The 21,163-nt window shown below is 40.9% G+C and overlaps 3 protein-coding genes across 7 annotated transcripts; 1 reads left to right on the plus strand and 2 right to left on the minus strand.

Moving 5' to 3' along the window:
• The first annotated feature begins 647 nt into the window (after positions 1 to 647).
• Positions 648 to 14,032, plus strand: si:dkey-125i10.3 (zinc metalloprotease ZmpB). 3 transcript variants are annotated; one of them, XM_037748421.1, is made up of 11 exons: positions 648 to 797; positions 1,512 to 1,549; positions 1,670 to 1,781; positions 2,033 to 2,110; positions 8,808 to 8,867; positions 9,045 to 9,137; positions 9,244 to 9,865; positions 9,953 to 10,986; positions 11,087 to 11,161; positions 11,308 to 11,407; positions 11,518 to 14,032. In XM_037748421.1, exons 2-11 carry the CDS (start codon positions 1,540 to 1,542, stop codon positions 11,617 to 11,619), a joined length of 2,286 nt encoding a protein of 761 aa, XP_037604349.1. In that variant the 5' UTR covers positions 648 to 797; positions 1,512 to 1,539; the 3' UTR covers positions 11,620 to 14,032. The 3 variants fall into 3 exon arrangements, with proteins under 3 accessions (XP_037604349.1, XP_037604347.1, XP_037604348.1); XM_037748419.1 differs by having other exon boundaries at positions 9,244 to 10,986; XM_037748420.1 differs by having other exon boundaries at positions 664 to 870; positions 9,244 to 10,986.
• Positions 3,290 to 7,263, minus strand: LOC119475583. 2 transcript variants are annotated; one of them, XM_037748422.1, is made up of 2 exons: positions 7,079 to 7,263; positions 3,290 to 6,341 (listed from the first exon to the last, which is right to left on the minus strand). In XM_037748422.1, exon 2 carries the CDS (start codon positions 6,333 to 6,335, stop codon positions 5,037 to 5,039), a length of 1,299 nt encoding a protein of 432 aa, XP_037604350.1. In that variant the 5' UTR covers positions 6,336 to 6,341; positions 7,079 to 7,263; the 3' UTR covers positions 3,290 to 5,036. The 2 variants fall into 2 exon arrangements, with proteins under 2 accessions (XP_037604350.1, XP_037604351.1); XM_037748423.1 differs by lacking the exon at positions 7,079 to 7,263 and adding an exon at positions 6,835 to 7,042.
• Positions 13,642 to 20,097, minus strand: plp1b (proteolipid protein 1b). Of its 2 annotated transcripts, none has more exons than XM_037748425.1 (7): positions 19,945 to 20,097; positions 17,179 to 17,365; positions 16,917 to 17,073; positions 16,527 to 16,704; positions 16,182 to 16,255; positions 15,897 to 15,962; positions 13,642 to 14,571 (listed from the first exon to the last, which is right to left on the minus strand). In XM_037748425.1, the coding sequence occupies exons 1-7, from the start codon at positions 19,946 to 19,948 to the stop codon at positions 14,500 to 14,502; spliced, it is 738 nt and encodes a 245-aa protein (XP_037604353.1). In that variant the 5' UTR covers positions 19,949 to 20,097; the 3' UTR covers positions 13,642 to 14,499. The 2 variants fall into 2 exon arrangements, with proteins under 2 accessions (XP_037604353.1, XP_037604352.1); XM_037748424.1 differs by lacking the exon at positions 19,945 to 20,097 and adding an exon at positions 17,742 to 17,982.
• Between the last annotated feature and the right edge of the window lie 1,066 nt (positions 20,098 to 21,163).

A 21,163-nucleotide genomic window follows, 5' to 3' on the forward strand; every position in this document is an offset into this window, starting at 1 on the left:
TTAAAAAGTCAGTAATAACGTCTCTCTACGGAGACAGTGTCCCAGATACTATGAGAGCATTTCAGTTGATCAAAATGTAAAATTGAAAATTAAATGAAAAGAGTGAGGTTTAGTTTTTCGTTGTGCCTGTTTCAGTTTCACTGGAGAAGCTGCACATTTTGCTTGGATGATACTGAAAGGACAAGGCAGTAGATTAAATTCCAAGTAGTTTAAGATCAGGTCTCTCTTGATTCCTAGCATCCCCCAACTGGAACAGCAGGTATGTGAAAGAACATCTGTCTTTGGAGCCAAGAAGGAAATAACACTAATAGATTTCTTATGAAATATCTTCAGCAAATGAGCTGCAGGGTTTCATTTCTGGCCACATATAAAGTATTGATACACAGCTAAGCACTAAATTACTGGTTTAAATGGTGTAAGGTTGTCTCACACATTAGAAAAGCAGTAAGAACAGTGCATGAAAAAGCTACATTTGATTTTATGGAAAGGGTGATTGTGAAACTCTGGCGTCTCTACAATGTAACATTTCACACTTGCTGAAACACAAAACTATAAAACGATGGCACCTGCCTGGGTCTGCCCACTCACATAAAAGCAACCCACACTCCCACTCGATCAACCTGCACAGCAGTATCCAGGTGTGGCACCTCACACTAACAGGTGGTGTAACCTAAAGTGACAGGGGGGTGGGGGCTCAAGATGAAGTGAGTCTACCTGTCTGCCTGTGTGAGATACAGACCCAGACTAGGCACGACACCACTCTGAACTGACAGCGCTGACACAGCTGACCTGAACAGGTGAGAAGAACACAATATGGTGCAAGAATGTACTTCACACATTTCTGATTTCATGCTCACTGGCTGTGTGGGGGTAAGGGCTCATTACAAAGTCAGAATTGCTTTAATTTTCTATGCATAATGGATTTGACCTGGTTAATTGGCGCTGGCACATCTCCAGTAAGATTCATCATGGGAGATTAAAGCTCTGAGTGCAGGTCAAAATGTTAAGAGGAGCTCAAAGAGAATACAGAAAAGATGCACAGCGTGACAGGACATGACACTGTAAACACAGGGAGACTAATATGTGGATAAATACACAGCACTGTCAGGATGACATTGTTTACTCCAGAGTGACATTTTTCATTTTAACATAAATTGTGGTGAGCTCTGAAAAAGCATAAAAAAGTTACCTAAATATGTTATTTCAATGTTTATCAATGCTCCTCAATTCAACAGAACATATTGTTCAGAACAGTTAGTACTGTACCAAATGATAAATACTTCAATGTCACTTTTACATCCCGGGTGAGTTGTGTGCTGCAGAATGCAGTATGACGGGTTGTGTATGAGATGGTGGGTCATCAAACATGTCAGTGGGGAGAATATAGAAAGAGTAAAAGAAAACAACAAGAAGATACAGTAGATTACAGTTTTATACACCATTTGTATAGAAACATAAAAAACAAACCTTGAATACATTTTAACTTTTTCATCTTTAAATAATTTCATCAGGTTGAACATCTGAGAAAATACTAGCATCATGTCAAAAGGTAAGTCACACTTGAATCCAATATTTCATCCTTTTATAAGATTAAACAAGGTATGCAGGAATTCTTGGTGCCCCGTACTGACAGAAAATGTGTGTGCGTGTACGTGTGTGTGTGTTGTAGGGGCTGACAAAATCAAGGTGTTTAAAACCACCAGGGTGCGGACTACGCTGAAGAGTGATGGCTTTTGGATCCAGAAATTAAAACATGAAGATGAAGAGCAAGACAAAGCGAGGTATATTCTCAGCAATTAAGATGCAACATCAAAAATGAAATGTTCATTAAAAGCGATACAATTATTACAAATTTGAATCTGATGCTATCTTGCTTTCTTGCATTTCACCAATAAAGGCATTGTTACTGTATTTTCAGGTCCTCTTAAGTTTAGTTTAGCTTTTCTAATTGTCCTACAACACAAGCACTGACTTGAGAGAGAAATGGTGCAACAAAGATGCTGCAAATTCACAACTTTTACTTGTCTTGCAGGACAGAGCATGTCTTGGAGACCAGACCTTCTCCAGTCAGACAGAATTCATACGTTCTGTCCACAGCCAAGATGTTCGAGTGAGTATCAGAGAGATGTCGCCACTGTGTTTAAGAACAAGCAGAAAAAGCAGTAAAACCACTTGTATTCTCACATTTAATATATCCATACAAATGCAATACCTCGGTTTGGCCAGCAGATATCACCATTTTTGACAGAATCAAATGCTTCGAAACAGTGAATCATTTTCAACACAAGTGCTTCATAGTGTGTCTAAAAGTTTAGTTTCCCACATCACTAATAAACCTGAGGTATGATGACGTAATATTTAAAAATAATATGTATTATTTGCCACTTCTTTTGTAGATTTAATTAAAAAATAGCTTATTTTGGGGTTGAAAAATGCAATAAAGCAAAAAATAAATAATTAAACCCTGTGATGTTTAAATATTAGACCCAAATCTGCAACATCGCCAGTGTTTATATTATAAAATGTGTTGCTGCCGAGACCCATTTTGATACGAACAGTGTGGGGGCAGCTCTGCAAGTCAAACTGGAATACTCCTTTGACTTTGTTGTGTCAGTGAATTACAAAAAAGTATAAAGGCTTCAGGCAATAATCACCATCTGTGATATCAACATACATAAACATTAACTTAGCCCTGGGCAGCTCTGCTGCTGCATCCATAACGACCCACAGTGCACTGCAGGCTGACTTGTGCTTTAGCTGCTTGATGAAGCATTGATCTGAATACAATTCGTACTTGAGTGTTTCCCCTCAAGGCACACAGGAACAAACAACCACTTTAACACCTGCGTATTTGCCCTTCAATACCAAATGAGTCCTCTCGGCTTCCTAATGAACATTATAAAAATATAAATCCCCAATTTGAGCTGTACAAATATTTTACCAGCCGTCAATTTTTAGTGATTATGCGTGTTAAATACTAATGCCATTGTTTTGCTGAGCATAAAAAGTAATTATCATTTTCTGTAACTTGGTATTCAATAATCATTAAGTCACATTCATATACTTTATATTTAAATAGATTGTAAAGATGTTCTGAAACATTCATTGACTGTTGACAGTAATCATAATCATTAATACATGCAGTAGTGTTCCCCGCCAGCTGTATTGTTGCCAGCTGTATCTATTGCATTGACATTACATCACTCAACACGTATATGACACACACGCACGCACACTAAAACATCCTTTAGTAAATTATTAAGCTTATGGACACATTTGTGATGCAAACATTTTTCAAAAATACATTTATTCAGTTTTTTTCTCCCTGAGATCATACTGTAGGGTCCATTCTTCAGTGTGAATGGAAAGCATTACATATATGAACACATTTATGTTAATAGACACCCCTCCCCAAATTAAAAAAATATTTTTTTGTTATTTTAGACAACATATTCCTTTTATAACTACTTAATGGGCCAAGCACATACAGAATACTCAAGCAAAGGAACAATACGATTCACGACAGAATTGAGTTAGCTGTTTCAAAGACATGTTATCATTTCCCTTCTATCAGGTAAAAGATAACAAATAGATAAGAAAAGATAACAAAGCTATTCCCTATACCCCTCTGTTCTCTCAGTTTGTGTCACAGCAGGCTTGAACATCATGAGGAAGAAATCACTTACATGTACATCTTTTTTGCAAATATTCTGCATGAATACTGGACCATAATAAATCTTGCTAAACCTCAAAATCTAATACATTTTCACAATGCATTTGTTGCCGTAATTATGGAGAGTCACAATCAAGATAACACTTGACAATGTGGCTAACTCTTAAATCTGTCCTTTTATCTAAATGTTAAGAACAATGAGGTGAACTTGTTCTCATGCTTTAATATGTTAGCTGAATACACTTTGAACTTGAATCATGTTTGCTCAGTCCAGAATAGTGTTAGAAAGCTAGCTCACAGAATATACCTTGTAGACTGGCACACTGCTTACTACACCAAAATAGAAATGAAACACAACTTTGTCTGTATTCATATTGCTCGATGTAAGTTAGCTTGACGAACTGGCCGGCCATCAATCACTAGACAAAATGACAAAGCTTGAGTTTAAAGCTACAGTGTGTAGGATTTGTCGGCATCTACTGGTGTGGTTTCAGATTGCAACCGAGTACCCCTCAGCTCACTCCTCCCTTTCTAAGACTGCGGTAACATGAGCCGCTGAGTGAAAAACCGTGGTCATGACGTTCGCCTCGCTCAGAGGCCATCCTTACCATAATAACACTACTTAAGGAGCAACGGAAGTCACACGGCAGTTGGCGGTACCACGGCTTTGCACTCTGTGGCTCACGTTACTGCAGTTTCACAAGCGTGTCTGAGAACTACGGTGGCCTTCAGGTAACGTAAAAACATAAAAGGCTCTCTCTAGAGCCAGTGTTTAGTTTGACCATTCCGGGCTACTGTAGAAACATGGCGGAGCAACATGGCGGACTCCGTGAAGAGGACCCGCTCCTTGTGTAGATATAAAGGGCTCATTCTAAGCAAACGAAAACAAAACAATGGATCCCCCAAAATGTTACACACTGTTCCTTCAATTTGTTGTACAGCAGTACTCAATCTTTTTGGCTCGTGAAGAAATGTCTACTTTCGACCTCCTGTCACTGGTTATGGCCTTATTGTGGACATGACTGTCTCCGCTTGTTACATTTGAATGATTTTTTAGAGGCCTGTAGAGGTGAAATATTTTACAAGAAAAAAGCAATAATTAGAGAAATCTTAGAGAAAATAAAACACAATTTCCCAGGTTGGGAACTGCTAAATCTGAGCACAACATTGAGAAGTAGTTAATATTAACACACCCCTTTCTTCTGACAACAGAGCACTCTGTGAGAAGTTTTGGGGAGGTGGTGTACAATACTAAAGCTGGAGTGTAAACAGTATTTCACATGACAGAACTAGCCAGGTTTTGTTAAATTATGTTAAATTAAGGTACTGATGGCTGATTCTGATAGTCTTGGGCAGTTATGAGTCAGGAGGAGGGTCCAGCAGCTGTGAAGTCTCCTACAGTGTGCAGCCCCGGTGCTGATGTGGACAAAGAGGATCCAGCTGCTGGGCCCATGCTGTGCGATGGCATTAAATGACCCTCGTTGATAGTAAAGTGGTTCAGCGGGTAGATGCCACATTTCCTAAAACCTTCAGTCACAATCCGGACACCCTCCTCCTCCTTCACTACTTGATACGACCCTTTAAACACACCTGAGAACTCTTTCTTGCTGACTGCAAAGTGTGTATCGGTGGCACAGCCGTCGCCTATGAGTGCTGCGAAATGCTGCTTCAGGAGAACAAAGAGACCCGCGTCGAGTGGCTGCAGGATGTGAGAGCAATGAGGCGGAAGGCACAAAAGGATGACGTCCTCCTTGCGAGCTGATTCCACCACCTCGAGGTTCACGGGAGACTTGTGGCCGTCGAAAATCAGCAGCAACGGACGGTCCTTTGGTGCGTGCAGGAGGAAGTGTTTGAGGAACCATTTCTTGAAAAGGTCAGAGTTGATGCACCCTGAGTCTGACCATCCATAGAGGGCATTTGGGGGCCCTTGAGTCTTGTAACATACTCCCCCTGGGTATGCCTTTGAGTAGGTAATAAATGGGGGAATGTCCTCTCCAGCTGCGCTAAAGCAAGCCAGGACGGAGATGTGGTCCCTCGAGCCTGGCATTGGCTTGTAGCCCAGACTGGCAGATTTGGGGAGAATCACCCTCTTCCTGCCCAGCTGAAAGCCCGTCTCATTGCAGTTGAAGATTTGATGAGGCTTGTCTGCAAGCCCATGAGCGTCCATGACAGTGCTCAGTAAATGTAAAAACTGATCCACTGCTTCCTTTCTCACACACACTGTCCTCCCACGGACAACATTGTCTGCTGGCTGAATGGTGATATTCTTTTCTTGCCGTTTTCTAAAATTGAGCCACCAAGTCTGGCCTAGTTTGGAAAATGCCACCCTCCGATGCTGCCGCTTATAAATGGATGAGGCAAAGGACACCAGCTGTTGCTTCGTCAGTGGGAATCCATGCTTGGACATGTATAAAGAGAACTCCACCAACAGCTCCTCGTCAGCAGATGTTATAAGCTGAGCTGGCCCGCTGCGACTCCCTGGTGTCACCCGTCCACTGACTCTGTCCCCCAGTGAAGATTTAGGCACTCCAAACTCTTTGGCAGCCTGCCTCACAGTACACCGTCCTGACTTCACCTCGATCAGTGCACGCTCCATCGCCTCCTCTGTCCATTTCTTCTTCTTCTTCCTCCCGATTTTATCAAGATGATTTCTTGATGGCATTTTTTTCTAGGATGACACAGGAAATGAAGGCATGAATAACACATTAAATGATTATGATACACACAATTAGCCTAATCACGCAAATGTGTTACAGAAATCACATCACTTAATTGAAATGAAACCTGTTCAGAGAGACTTAACACCTTCACCCTTGATTAACTTTAATATTTTTATAACAAAAAATTATTTCCTCCAGCTAGAACACATGACTTACGATCTGATGGGGTTTTAAACTGCCTTTACACTTTCCATGTTCATCTAATCCTGGTTTACTTGCATTTTTGGTCTAGACTTGGTCGTTGTCTGTTTCCAATCTTAAACAGGGTCTAAAACAATATTTGTAAATGTTGTAACTGTCTGAAAATAAGTGGCGTAACAATGGAACCCCAGCAGAGAGATATTAGCTCTGATGTGATGATGTTTCTGTCGCGTTTAGGAGGCTAACTCAGGTTTGTAACTCAGGTTCGTAATAGATCTAGGTTGGGTAACGTTAACTTACTAAAGTGATACTGTACTTGTAACGTTACTTTCTGTCACGAAGCTCTACTTATCCGTAGGAACCCTGTTCAAATACTAACTGACTTACTGGTCTTGGGGAGTCGTCGTACTAGTTTTAGTTAGTGGGGGACAGATGAGGACTTGTCCTGTGTTGGTTTAACCTTACTTTGTAAACTAGCGTTAGTTAACGTTACAATAATGTGAAAACGGTTTCTTTAGACAAAATTACGTTTAAAAATACAAACCAAGTGGTAGTGTTAGTCTCCAGTCTCCGCTACATGGCTGTCGGTTACATAAAGTTTAAATTAGGCAGTTATGTCTGATCAGAACCGCACATTAACATGTAACAGCTAGCATCACAAGCATGAAGACAGCGGAAGAAAACCGGAAGTTAAGTGACGGTGTGTTCAAAATAAAAGCATTGAAGTTCCTGTTACAAAAAAAACAAGAGTCCAATTTTACAGATATTCAGATAAAATCTATCAATTGCATCACAATGCAGGGAAATTTAAGAACAGCAAACAACATAAATAAAAAGCTTTCACTTTAATATAATTATAATATATAATTATATTTACATAATATATAATATTCTATATCGCTCCAAAATTATTGTATTTTTCTTTATTGGCTATTTGTGGATATTATTTAGTGTAACCCCACTTACCTGATAAGATATATAGCACATTACATCAAAAATATTCATGTCCTTTTCCATGACAGCTTAAGAGAAATCTTTATCTATTGCCATTTCTGGGGACAACACCATGGCAATTCATTTATCCCAGTCACATCTTTTATTTATTTTACCTTTATTTAACCAGATAAGTCAATTGAGAACCAATTCTCATTTACAATGACGACCTGGCTGAGAGGCAGCGACAGAAGGCAAGGCAATACAGGACATTAGAACATAAATACGACTAGTGCAATAAAACATTAGACATAATTTAAATATCACAATATATACAGTATATACAACAATAGTTATACGTATGTGTGTTCCAGAGAGGTAAATTCAGAGGCAGGTGCAGTGATCAGAAAGCTTGTAATGAGTTATTCAAGGAGGGCAAAGGAATGAGGGTGTGGAGTTTTAGCATCTTTTGCAACTCGTTCCAGTCACTAAGAGCAGAAAACTGGCATGAGTGATGACCTGATCACATTTGGAATGACCATACTAATGAATTTGCTGGAATGTAAATTGTGGTTACTGTTGAATAATGAATGAAAAGGTTCCCATGCTTTATTTTCAGTGGTGGACCATTACCTTACAATCTATCAAGAGTTACATCATAATCAAGATGTTTTGCTACTGCAAGCATAATTGACCCAATCCAGTTTTGCGTGCCTCTCATCTGTTACCTGCAATGTCAACAGATGAGAAACACAAACTGGGATCAGACTGACTCATGCATGTAACTGGATCACATTCCTTGTTCAAGAAGGCAGCTCCAGCTCCGCACTTCAGTGCAACGTGTTTGGTGATATTTACATCGTTAATAAACATTGTGTTGACATTTAAGGCTCTATTTGTCAGCTTTGCTTCATCAATCAATGTAGCTGGCCCTTTTTTTGCACTCAGCTTATCTGCCGGTGTCCTGTATGTGTGATTTGTTGTGCTCATCCTCCGAAGCAGGTCAGAATCTTTTGTGCAACATTTTTGTCTCCTACACCTCATCATCCCTTGCTCATAAAGTTGTATTTGTTGACATTATATTCAGTAAGACAGTAGTAAGTTACCTGTCGTAATATTGTACATTATCCCTTGCACAAAAGCCTCTTTTAACTATCCCAATATGGATCATTTGGCTTTAATGGCCACTTTGAGCTAAAGTAGTTTAAAGCTGATGAAATCTCTCATTGATTGTGAAGCCTTAATTTCCAGGATATCATTTGCTACTGTTTTGTTGTCTGCTTTAAGGTTATAAATACCAAGGTCCTTTTCAAGGTGTGTTTCATATTCCTACCCTGTAGATCAGTAGATTGTCCACTGAGCCCTCCTCACCATAAGACACAGTTTGCTCCATCTGAAGGGTATGTATGTGCTGAATTTTAATTGAAAATGCATATGAGCAACCACAATCCACTTGTCCATCTAGGTCTGCATTATTACTGTAATCTCAGTCTGAACATTTAAACCAAAAACACTGAATGTTATGGTGCCAAATGTATATATTTTGCAAGTTTATTATTCTCTGTTCTATGTTTTAGCGATTCAGCTAATCAGGCAAATGGTGAAGTAATTCCTCCCCTAAAAGATGCTCAGCCCGAGGGGTCAACAGTGGAGACCACAGACGATGCAAAGTTAGTATATGAGAGCCTCTTTCTACTGACTGCTGAGTGTAGGGAATTGCATTCATATGTTTTTTTTTTTTGCATAGTTGGGAATAAGTAACTCCCTCTGTTACAGGCCCCAAGCACCCACTGAAGAACTTATCCAAAATGATGAGGCACAACCAGAAAAATCAGTTGCCGACAATGTGGAACACAATGACGGGGCTGCTGAGGTCTCCGCAGAGATTCATGTTTCAGAATGTATCCAAAATGGTGAAGCACAACCTGAATCTTCAACAAAAGAAAATCCAGAGGCAGTGCCAGCTGAGCAACCAGTTGCCAACGCAACTGCAGAAAACAAGGGAGAACATGCTGATGCAACAGTTGACCAGTCAAACATAGAACACAATGAGGCCAATGTCTCTGCAGATGTTCATGTGGAAGATCCCGTTGCAGAAAGCTCCTCTGCTGTTGCTGAAGTCCCTGCCTTGCCTGCAGTCGAACTGACACCTCAAGAGGAACCTGCAACCGAAACAGAGCCGGCAAATGCAACACATTTGGAGGATGCAGGAGTAGAATCAACTGTTAAACCTGAAGAGGGCAGTTGTGAGGCATGTCCTCCAGAACAGGCTGCAGAAGAAATTGTTGAAGCTGTAGCTGAGGTTGTGGCACAGTCATCGCCTGACACGAGTGATGTTGTTGATGCAACACCAGGAGAAGAGGATGCTCTGCAAGACAGTGTTGAAGCTGTAGCTGATGTTGCTGTGGCACTTGAGACCCCTGCTACGACAGATGCAGCAGGAGAAGAAGCTACTCTCCAAGACAGTGTTGAAGCTGTAGCTGAGGTTGCTGTGGTGCCTGAGACCCAAGAAGCTGCTCTCCAAGACAGTGTTGAAGCTGTAGCTAAGGTTGCTGTGGTGCCTGAGACCCAAGAAGCTGCTCTCCAAGACAGTGTTGAAGCTGTAGCTGAGGTTGCTGTGGTGCCTGAGACCCAAGAAGCTGCTCTCCAAGACAGTGTTGAAACTGTAGCTGAGCTTGCTTTGGTGCCTGAGACCCAAGAAGCTGCTCTCCAAGACAGTATTGAAGCTGTTGCTGAGGTTGCTGTGGTGCCTGAGACCCAAGAAGCTGCTCTCCAAGACAGTGTTGAAGATGTTGCTGAGGTTGCTGTGGCCCCTGAGATGCCTGCTGTAACTGGTGCAGCAGGAGAAGAGGCTGCCACCCAGGTCAGTGTGGAATCAGTCCCTGACTTAGTGGCAGAAATTGTATCCGAACTGCCCACTCAAACTGCTACTGAAACTGCTGCAGAGGGAAGTTGTGAGACAGGTCCTCCAGAACAGGCTGCAGAAGAAGTTGTTGAAGCTGTAGCTGAGGTTGCTGTGGAGTCAGCACCCGAGACCCCTGCTGTGACTGGTGCAGCAGGAGAAGAGGATGCTCTCCGAGTCAGCGTGGAACCAGTCCCTGACTTAGTGGCAGATACGATGTCTGAATCGCCTCCCCAAGCTGCTGCTGCTGAAACTACTGTCGAGCCTGTAGAGTGTGAAGTCGTGTCCACGGTCTCAGCAGAGACAGTTATAGAGACCAGAGCTGAAGAGGTAGTTGAGTGTGAAGTCCAATCAGTTGATAACGCTGCTGTCGAGCAAAGTGTTGAGCCAACACCTGAGAGAGCAGCAGACGGTGTGGTGAAAATCGAGGATGCTGTTGAAGCTGTAACAGCTTCAGATGCTGAAACTGTTCAGTTCTCTGACAGACCCATTGGACTGTCAGAAGCATTAGATGTGGAGCTGCCGACAACTGAAGCTGCTCCTGAGCCTCTGGAAAATCCAAAACAATCCCCCACGGAGGAGACCAGGCTGATCACTGAACACTCTGACACCAACATGTGAGTAAGCTCTCATAAAAAAGGAACCACCTCACATTTTTCATATATTCACATTTTGACTTGAAAATACATCTTATTGTTTGCTGATTATTTTTTGTAGCTCTGACATGCTTCAAAAGTACAAAGAGGAGCTACAATCCAACCTAACTCCAGGAATTACCTGGAAAAAGACCAGGTAATGTCTCACAATGTAGAATTTCAAACAAGTTATGTAAAGAAATTACTTAAAGTCAACAACATATTTTTATCGCATAGACCCAAAGTTTATACACAAAAGTTATCATTGTTGGTGTTCTTTTTAACACTTTCTCTCTGCTGCAGGAATAGGAATGTTTGTTCATTCTGTGACAAAATAATTGATGGAAATGTCAAGATCCATCTCAGTGATCCCGAGGTGACCTGCCACCCTGACTGTCTAAAGGTTTGTTCAGTTGTCAGCTAGGAAACATACTGTACATACCGTCTATCTGCGGGTGTTGACTGACAGGCTCTTGTCATTGCATAATTATAATATTGAGTATGTTTTTGCAGTGTGGTGTGTGTGCCAAGGCCCTGGGAGATATGCTGACTCCCATGTTCTTTCATGGCCAACTGGTCCAATGTGGTTGCTGCTTTGTGAAAACTCTGACCTGAAGCTTAACTGGGTAAAATATGTTGACGGAGAAGACTCAAAGCATTAATGTGCTGTTTGGACTGAGGACCTCACCACTGTTGCCCTAACTTTGAATTGTTTTTTGCACCAATTTCCATACTGAAAGCTTTTTTTAGGACATTGGACTTCATAGAGCATCATTCTCTTAAATTTCTCTCATATTTTCTCTTAATTTGCTGTTACGAGAAAAAAAAAACAGAAGTCAACTCAAGTAAACCAACTCCAGATAATTTTATTTGTGTACAGCTTTTTGAACGGCACCCTTCCCTCATGTTCCCATGAACTGTATTCCTATAATCAACAATTCCACAATTATTCGACTCAAAATAACTACAAACTCAGACCTCTTATATGTTGAACATCTCAGTTACAGTTTGGTTTAATTTACTGAGGTTCAGTGATATCGAACACTCTGCCATCTCATATTTTAAAGTTGGCGCCAGAACAACTTAAGAACGTTATTAAAGGCTTGTTTTTATCTGCTCAATGTTTTCCTTATGGATTATCTCTGTAAATTGATTACTAATAATGATTTTTTATTGATGAGATATAATAATGTGAATCTCAATTCTATTTCATCACTTTGTCTCATATGGATGTCTGCTAGTGTGTGTAATCTTATCTTTTTTCTTCTTCTCTATCTCTTTACCATCCTTTTTTAATATTTTATTGTCTTGTTATAACGGATTAAGATACGCACTGGAGAGTGCCCTGATCAAGCCCCTCTGAGGGTTTTTTTGCACCTCTCCATCACATTTGTTGTTGTTGTAATATCAACTTGTACCTTTTTTTATATGTGTAAACAAATAAAATCTAAATCTAAAAAAAAAATTCAGATGCACCAAACATTTGTAACCATCCATCCAAATCTGCTCTTACCCAGGTGGGCTGAATTATGAATCCCACTTGATCATAAATTGGAGGCATGTGGTCGATTTGTTTATTATTAGCAAAGGTAATGCCCCCTAAACACGATAGGGCAGTTGTTGTGCCGTGTGCAAATACGCTGGCACATGCCAAAGAATTAGAGAGATGCTACCAAGCACAATGAACTTTTGTATGCTTTGATATAGTCATAATTCTTAATTTAGATAGATAAACAGACAGACAGACAGACAGACAGATAGATCAAGGTACTGTTAAATAAACGTAAACAAAGTAAACATGTGTACAGAAGTAATCTTTAAAGTTATCAATTTATTCTTTTGGTAAACCTTTTTGTCCTTGGTATAGTTGTATTTCATATTTCTACACCTCAACTGATGGAAACCAGATGTGCTGCAGTCCCTCTTGCCCTGGACAGGTGTTTCACTGATATTACATGGGGAGATCATGCAGGTTTCATGTTAACGTGTGATCAGTGCATGGCTGCTTGTCAACTGGTCAGAATGATGATGACTTTGAATAAGTTAAGTAAGTTGACCAATGGAAAGGGTTTTCTTTGTCTTGGAGAAAAGTATATAACCTGTGTGATATCTTGGAGGAGACGTTCCTCTTTGGTTTCTGGTGTCTTGCGTTAAGGTATTATGTCTCCTAATTGCAGAAATATTCTTTAACTTCAACCTCAGTGTTTTGTGTGTTTATTCAAAGTGTTTTACAATTCTCCATAACGATGTGATTTTCCAGAGCCCACAAATTGAATAACCCAATCTTTATCTTTCTATATATTTTCTTTCTTTTCTTGGTAAGTAAAGAGTGCTCTCGGACACTCGTAATATGTTCTCTAAGAGAAGAGCAACAATAAGAAAACATTGGTGAGTCCCAGAGATCGATGGGTACTAACAAAATAAGAACAAATCGTGGATACAAACAAAAATAAGAGGAAATTTGTTCGTATGTTGCTTCTTGCATGAGACCTATTGTCAGAATTAAGAATTAAAAGCTTTGGCAGCATATTATTTCTGCTAGTGATTGCCGAAGGTGCTTATATGTAATACAATCAAAATGAAAGATTTTTTATTGAGACATACTGCATATGGTTAAATAAAGTCACAAATTACTGCTTCAGATTTAAATGTTTTAATCAGCCTTCATTAAAAATGAGCACACACACAACACAATCCAGCTTGGTAAGTAGCAGGGCTACACATCAAACATGAGTCACCTGGAGGCACGTTATTGAAGCATCAACACCTCGGTAACATAAAAACAGCTTATTTTAAGCAGTAACCCAAAAACATCCAGAAAAAATGGATACGTGTCTTTGTTTCCCCTCCTACACAGTGGCATTTGAACGAAGCAAAAATGCATTATGAGTGAATACAAAGTACATGTATTGTGAGTGAAAGCACAAAAGGAGCTGGGAGGATACACCTAACCCATACAGATAACTTTGGTACATTCAGCCTCCCTTTCTTTAGTTCACACGATGTTGCTAGACAAGATGGTGATAATGAGGCAGCAGCAAAATCATATTCAGAACAAATATATGCATCAGTAAACACTGAACGGCGTGCATGCAGTTATGGTTTGCGAGGTGAGCTGTCATTGCTCTTAATTATTCATGAAACATCATGTATCACAATCTGACAACAGCATCAGCACCAATGAAGCTTCACAAAAAGAGAAATGCGACCTGTGAGAGGAGAATGAACAACAAAGCTAAGAGAATCATCTGAGAGGAGGATTTTGTGGAGGAGGAGGCCATAGCTCGCTGCTGGGTGTGAATTATCTTCATCTCTCTGTCTGTTGTTCATACGAAACAGTGATGAGAAACATTTGTCTGTTATTGGCCACTAAAGAAATACTATAGCAGGTGATCCAGGTTTGGAAGATGCTGTTTCCCAGAGGATGAATGGAAGTCTAGTGACTGTCCATCTCGTAGCCAGAGATGGGGTTGACTGGGGACGAAGGTGTTGCACTTAGCGGACCCCTTTCCTGCCCAGGAACCGCAAGACTGCGTAGTTGTAGGTGGTGGCAGCCAGATACAGAAACTGCAAAGGAAGACATTGCGATGGAGGTGGGAAGAATGGAAAGAAAGAAAGAGTTGACCATAATATGTGCTGGGATAAACAGCACAGTCAGGCAGTTAACATACATTTGGTGCACTACAAGTGTTTGAATCATCTTTTTAAAGGATTGATTCACCCAAATTACAAAAAAACACATTTTATTGTTCGACTCGAGTGTTATCTATGTAGGTAGTTTTGGTTTGGTCTTTTGTTTGTGGTGTGCACAGCATTGAAAACTGACTTTGACAGGTGTCCCTGTCCGGATGATCCACATACTTTGCTGTGAACAGCGTTTGTCAGAACAATTTCTTTGGTTGAAAGTAGTTCCACTGAAAACTGTTCATAGCAAGGTCTTGGAAGAGATGCTTTTTCCCTTTCCTTTAGTGTGTTATATAGTTTTTTGTGCATGTAAAAGGTCTGCAAGTTACAAAGCCCTATTTACTCTCCTCCACAGAAACACTGCTCCTGAGCTGACTGAAACGCCTTGCTTGAAGACCCGCCTTTTCTTCCGTAACATAGTGATGTCACAAAATAAGGAATTTGCATAATACCTGCCTAGTAGCTAGTTAGGAAGGAGGGGTGCAGGAGCTTTTCGGACAGAGGGTGACAACCGTTATGAGAAAAGTAAAGTGTTTTTTGAACATTAAAGCATGTAAACATGTTATAGTAGAAATCCAAAATACAAGTATGCACCTGAAAATAAGCATGGTAGGTCCTCTTTATCTTCCATTGTAATGGGGTGGCAGCAATAATCTAAGAGACAAATGTCTCAAAACCTAACCAAATAAAACCAAAACTATCTGCATGGCTAAATATGTCTTTTTGTAATTTAGATGAACTGACCCTTTATATGTGATTCAACTGGTAGTATTTACAAGAGTAATCTTAAAGGGACATTGTGTAGGATTTGGTGGCATCTGATGGTGTAGTTGCAGATTGCAACCAACTACCTATCCAATCACTCCTCCCTTTCCAAGCATGTCGCAGAACTAAAGTGGCCTTCAGGTAACGTAAAAACAAGGGTTTTGTCCGTTCTGGGCTACTGTAGAAACATGGCAGAGCAACATGGTGGAATCTGTAAAGAGAACCCACTCCATATGTAGATATGAAGGTCTCATTCAAAGCTAACAAATTCACAACAATTCTTAGTTTCAAATGATTATACACTAATGAAAACGAACCATATTATATATGAATATTATATTCCATTTCTGCTAATAGATCCCCCAAAATGCTACACACTGTCCCTTTAAATGAAATATTGAATCTGACCAGAAAGCATGAAAATTGCCAAAGCAATTGCTCACCAGTGCCAAGAGAGTGATCCCGGCACCAGCAAATGCAGCTATGTACAAGTCATAGGTGACGTAGAACTGTAAGACACATCAAACACAGGTTAGTTCAGGAAATATTCAGAGAACTGAACCAATTCCTTGATTGTTTGTGTCATTCAATTATATAAAAAATGTCTGCTTACTTACTCATCCATTTAGAGTAGATTTTACATTGATTCTGCACACTGATTTTAACGTGAGGATGCTGATATGAAATACTGAACTGTGTGAAAGGGAATATTGGATTCAGCTACTCACTTCGCTGGTTTTGCAAATAGATGCCAAGGTCATCCCACAAGCCTTGCCTGGCATTGCATTCCAAGGAAGCAGACCTTAAATGAAGACATGACGTAAGTATCTCTTACCATTGCTGCTGAATCATGATGAGTTATGACGCAGCTAAGTTCCTGCTTGCATACAGCGTATCAGGGACACAGTCGTGAAGAAATAAAGATAAAGGTGTGGTTATCTTCATTATTTCATAACAAATTCAACATCACTTTTGCATCCACTCCCCGATGATTAATTCATGGCTTTCATTTGACACATTAACATTCTCATCAGGAGGACATGCGCCGGTCAGTCATTATAAGAACAACGCACCATACTGCCTGGCGTCCATGCAAATCCAGCCGTGCTGATTAATGCTGGGGGTTGTTTCAGCCAGGATGTTTATGTTGTGGCAGGTCTGCTCCATGTTGAACAAGAAGAAGACCGGGATAGCAGTGAAGGCAAACACTGCCAGCCAGATGAAAGCCAAGATGTACGTCACTACGATGAACTGTTGAAATAAAAAAGTGCTCAGGTCACAGAGATTTCACAGGTTTCAGTGTGATAAATGTGGCAGCTATCAACCGTAATTCATGATTCTAGAAACTGCTGAAACAAAGAACATTTCATTGAGCTCAGGAGCTAAAAGAAACCAGCATTCAGCATCTTAACAATGACGTCATATTTCCCCTCCCTCCTTACGTCCCTCCTCTCTGTTCTCACCGTTAGACTGAGGCAGCGGCCGCAGTGGGTGCTCCTGAATTCACCAAAGGTCTGCTTGACAGCGCTTGTGGTGTAGAAACCCTCAGCCAGCAGCAGGATACCATAGAGGAAGAAAAACGATGCCAGGCCGTAGATCACGTACTGGAAGTATTTGATACTGGGATAGTCACAGGAAGAGAAGTCAGGTCAAACAATAGAATGAAACGATTCAGAAAAAGGTTAAAAATAACAATTTAGAGAATTGATTGAAAGCGTCACTCACAAGGAGGCCATGACCGCAAAGTCTTGAACGTTGCGGGCAAAGTAAGTCTCAACGAGGACTTCGGTCTGGGACAACGCTTCATGCCCGCAGCCGCAAAATAACGCCATGCCGGCATAGAACAGCAGGGTGGCCACCAGGGATGGGTAGGGCACTGCCCCAATGCACCGGATACAGCAATCATAACAACCTGAGGGGGCATAATATATCAGCACACAGGCGGCACACACCGCACATATAACCACACAGCACATCTACGCCACGGTGGGGGAACTCTTTTACCCTGTGGGGGAGCTATGAAAAAGGGCCTCGCTCTTTCTGCAAATCCATGAGCATATACACCAAAAACCCCCCCAACAGGCAAGAAAGCAACAGAAAAAAAAATTAGTGACAAAAACAAGAGTTCAAGCAGCGATTCCCAATAAAGCGTCCAAAGTTAAGCAGTCACCACTGACTTCACGACAATCTCATGCATTTCTTCCAGTGTAAGCTGCGGTGTTGAAGCAGGTAGCAAATATCCACAGTGTTAATAAATGCATTGGCAGAAATGGGATAGAGGAAAGCACCTAAGGCTTTGCAAAGCCAAGGCTGCCTGACCGGAAACATTTGCTGCTTCTGATCCTGTACTCCACAAACAAGAGGGATCCCAGTGCCAACCAGTGATGTACAGTGCTGCCTACAAGCTGTCGCTACAGTAAAATAAGTCTCCGCGCTGACTTCATCTGTATGTGAACGCTCCTCTGCTGGTACCGACACCTCACAGCTCGGCCCCTACTGACTCTGGTCCTGCCCTCTTTCTCCGGTGGTCACACCAGGCGAGGGAGAGATGGTAGTGAAACGTTGGCTTCAGGGACCTTAAGAAAAAGCTTCTCTTTGTGGCTGCAGATACAATATCCATTGTCTTTTTGCCACTATCAGGGAGGAACAAAGGGCAGCGATGTCAAACAAACAAAGACCCTAGTGCCACACTACACACACACACACACACACACACACACACACAGTAGTGTGGCAGAAGGGGTCACCAGCACCGTCTCTACACCACTATGTCAATATAACTACTGAGGCCATCTCCCGTACCATGGCACTGAGTGTCAATGACGGTGGGGGCTGGGGTCAAGTGTTCAGAGAGTGGGTGGAAGCATAATGAACGAGAGGGGCAATTTGAATATCTTCATAACAACAACAACCCCCACTCATATTAGAGTTTTGTCGCTACACATTTTGAAATCCTTAAACTATCTCAGTACAATAAAACACTTATATAATTTAAGGTTAAGGTTACTTTATTGTCTCTCATGGGAGAAAATGGTCTTGGATTTAGGGAAATTTCTGCTCCAAAACCAAACATCACAATAGGGTCAGTAGCGGCATGGCTCGGGAGTAGTGTTGTCACGATACTGGAATTTCTAGCTTCGATACGATACCTTGAATAATAACAATATTCGATACCATTTTCAATACCATGGAGAAATATTCACACAACATTGATGGTATCAAATTTGAAATTTTTATTAAAAGATATATAGCAGAGTGTTTGTCAACTTGCTGTCGGAGACACGAGAGAGCAGAAAGCGCAGCTGGTACCCGTGTATTGATACTGCACTATTGAAGAGAGTTGAAACCCTTTCAAATATTCAGTATACATGTATTGATATCATACTTCGATATTTTTGACAACACTACTCGGGAGGTAGAGTGGTCATCTATTGGAAGGTTCCTGGTTCGATTCCCTGCTCCTCCAAAACGTCCTTGAGCAAGACACTGAACCCCTAACCACTGCTGATGAGCAGGTTGCCTCCTTGCATGGCGGCATCTGCCATCAGTGTATGACTGTGTGTGTGAAAGGGTGAAGGCTGGCATGTGTTGTAAAGCGCTTTGAGTGGTCAGTAGACTAGAAAAGTGCTGTATTAATGCAGTCCATTTATCTCTCTCATGCCAATTTCACAAATTGGATTTTATTTGGAAGGAACGGAGGCTGCGAGTTCAACAAACTGCCACTAAAGTATAAATAGTAACAGACTGCTAGAGTCCCAAAAATGATAGTGCCTGCAGACGCCCACGCTTCAGCTGTGCCCTGCTGCAACAGTGGTTACAGTGATAAAGTGATACAGGCCATCGTAGCCTCTATTTGAATTGAGTGCAAAAGGCATCAAAACATTTAGAGAAGATGGCAGATAATCAATCAGCACTCAAAAGCTGTTAAAAAATGTCTGCAAGATAACAGTTTGTAAGTGAGAAAAAAAACGGTTAGCAGAGGTTGTTTGGGTCCACAGTTCTCATGGAAATTTGCTAATTTATGGGAGTATCTGACCTCTTTTCACCTCTTTGACCTGGTATGGCCTTGGCATGATGAGAGTCAATGCCCATCTGTGTCAGCCACTCTGATTACACTCTTGTTTGTTGGTTAAAAGGGGTTAGAGTAGGTAACGAGGAGTTCTTTCTTTATTTAAAAGCAAGCAATCCTGGATGAGCCCATGTGCTGCTTCCTTTTCAGTCTTCTGAAATCATCATTGTATGTTAAAATACAGTATATTAGGAACAAGCGGCGATAAATCTATGATCCATCTGTGGATATCAAAATACTTTTGATAAATGAAAACACAGGATTAGTTTGCAGCAAATCTTGCCCACAGTGCACAAGGGCAACATGATGTCTAAGGACAGAAAGGATATATTAAAGGCAACATTAGTAAGTTATTGAAATCCACATTTTCAAATCACATAAATAATAGATGATAAGAGTTATTAAAGATTCTGTGCACTCACCCATGTCCAGAGAGAAGTGCGGGGGTTATTGAAGTTTTGCTGGGTCGCTTTGTGACTGTGATATGAGGATATGAGGAGTTATTCCCCGCCACTCCTATATGAATCTGAGTCGCGCTTTTGTCTCATCAACAATAGATAGACCACATCTCCCCGACTCACATCTTAAAGTCACAAAGTCCCATTTCAGCTGCCAGTCATTATTTATGGGGCCATGGGTTCAGTGGTGGGGACAGAGAGTGGCTTATAAATTCTAATATGAGTTTCTTTTTTTCTTGGTATTTGGTGATATCCACTGTATTTGAGCTGTTCAAATCCGTTGATTACACTAAAATATGTCGGTAATTTTGTAAGTTTTGCGTGCACACTTTATACAGTATAACAGCCACGAAGATTACAGATTAAATCAGTTTATACATCCAGTCGTAAATAGTTTATATTACATTTTTAAGGGCAAAGTTGCACAGTTTTCTTTACCTTAATATGCATAATAGAAATGAACACAACTATCCAGAGATCTTTTAACACGTTTTCACCTAAGAGGTGTTTTGTAGGGTGCATTTCATTAACTTTCAATAATTCATCAGTTTGTCATCAACATGCATGTGTTGTCTGTCTGCACACACACATGCTAGACGTCAGCAGGATACAATAAACATGTCTGAGCAGTGTCCTCAGAACACACACAGAGATAAGAGGTACGCACAGACAAAAGAGTGAAATAAATCGAAATGCCAGTGACTGACATCGATGAAGTTGACTAACAAGGGTGACATTGACGGTCGGGTCCAGCTGCTGCCCTCCTTCCCTCCCTCCCTCATGTTTGACCCAGTTGATGTCAAAGCTGGGTTCAGCACAAAGGAGCCAGTGTGGAGCGGGAGAAAACACCATGCTATCTTTTTTTTTTTTTTTAGGAGAAGCCCCTCATCCTATTTTTGCTTCCCATTTTAAGGCCATGACAAACTGGCCATAACTGTTATAAAAATACATTAATAATCCCTTCAATATATTACATTATATTGCGTTTAAATGAAATACTATCAATATTTGTAAGAGACTACACCATCACTTGCTGAGGGAGCTACATACACACTGCCATTTTACCAACTGTGCTAGATAATCCACATAACAATCACTTGCTCCCCTCACAAATCAGCACATTTGAGAGACTGATCTGTTGTTGAACATAAATTTGCTCCTCTTAAGATGATGTGTTCACAAA

The sequence above is a fragment of the Sebastes umbrosus genome, chromosome 17 (genome assembly GCF_015220745.1).
Source record: "Sebastes umbrosus isolate fSebUmb1 chromosome 17, fSebUmb1.pri, whole genome shotgun sequence".
In the NCBI taxonomy this organism is placed as follows: Eukaryota; Metazoa; Chordata; class Actinopteri; order Perciformes; family Sebastidae; genus Sebastes; species Sebastes umbrosus.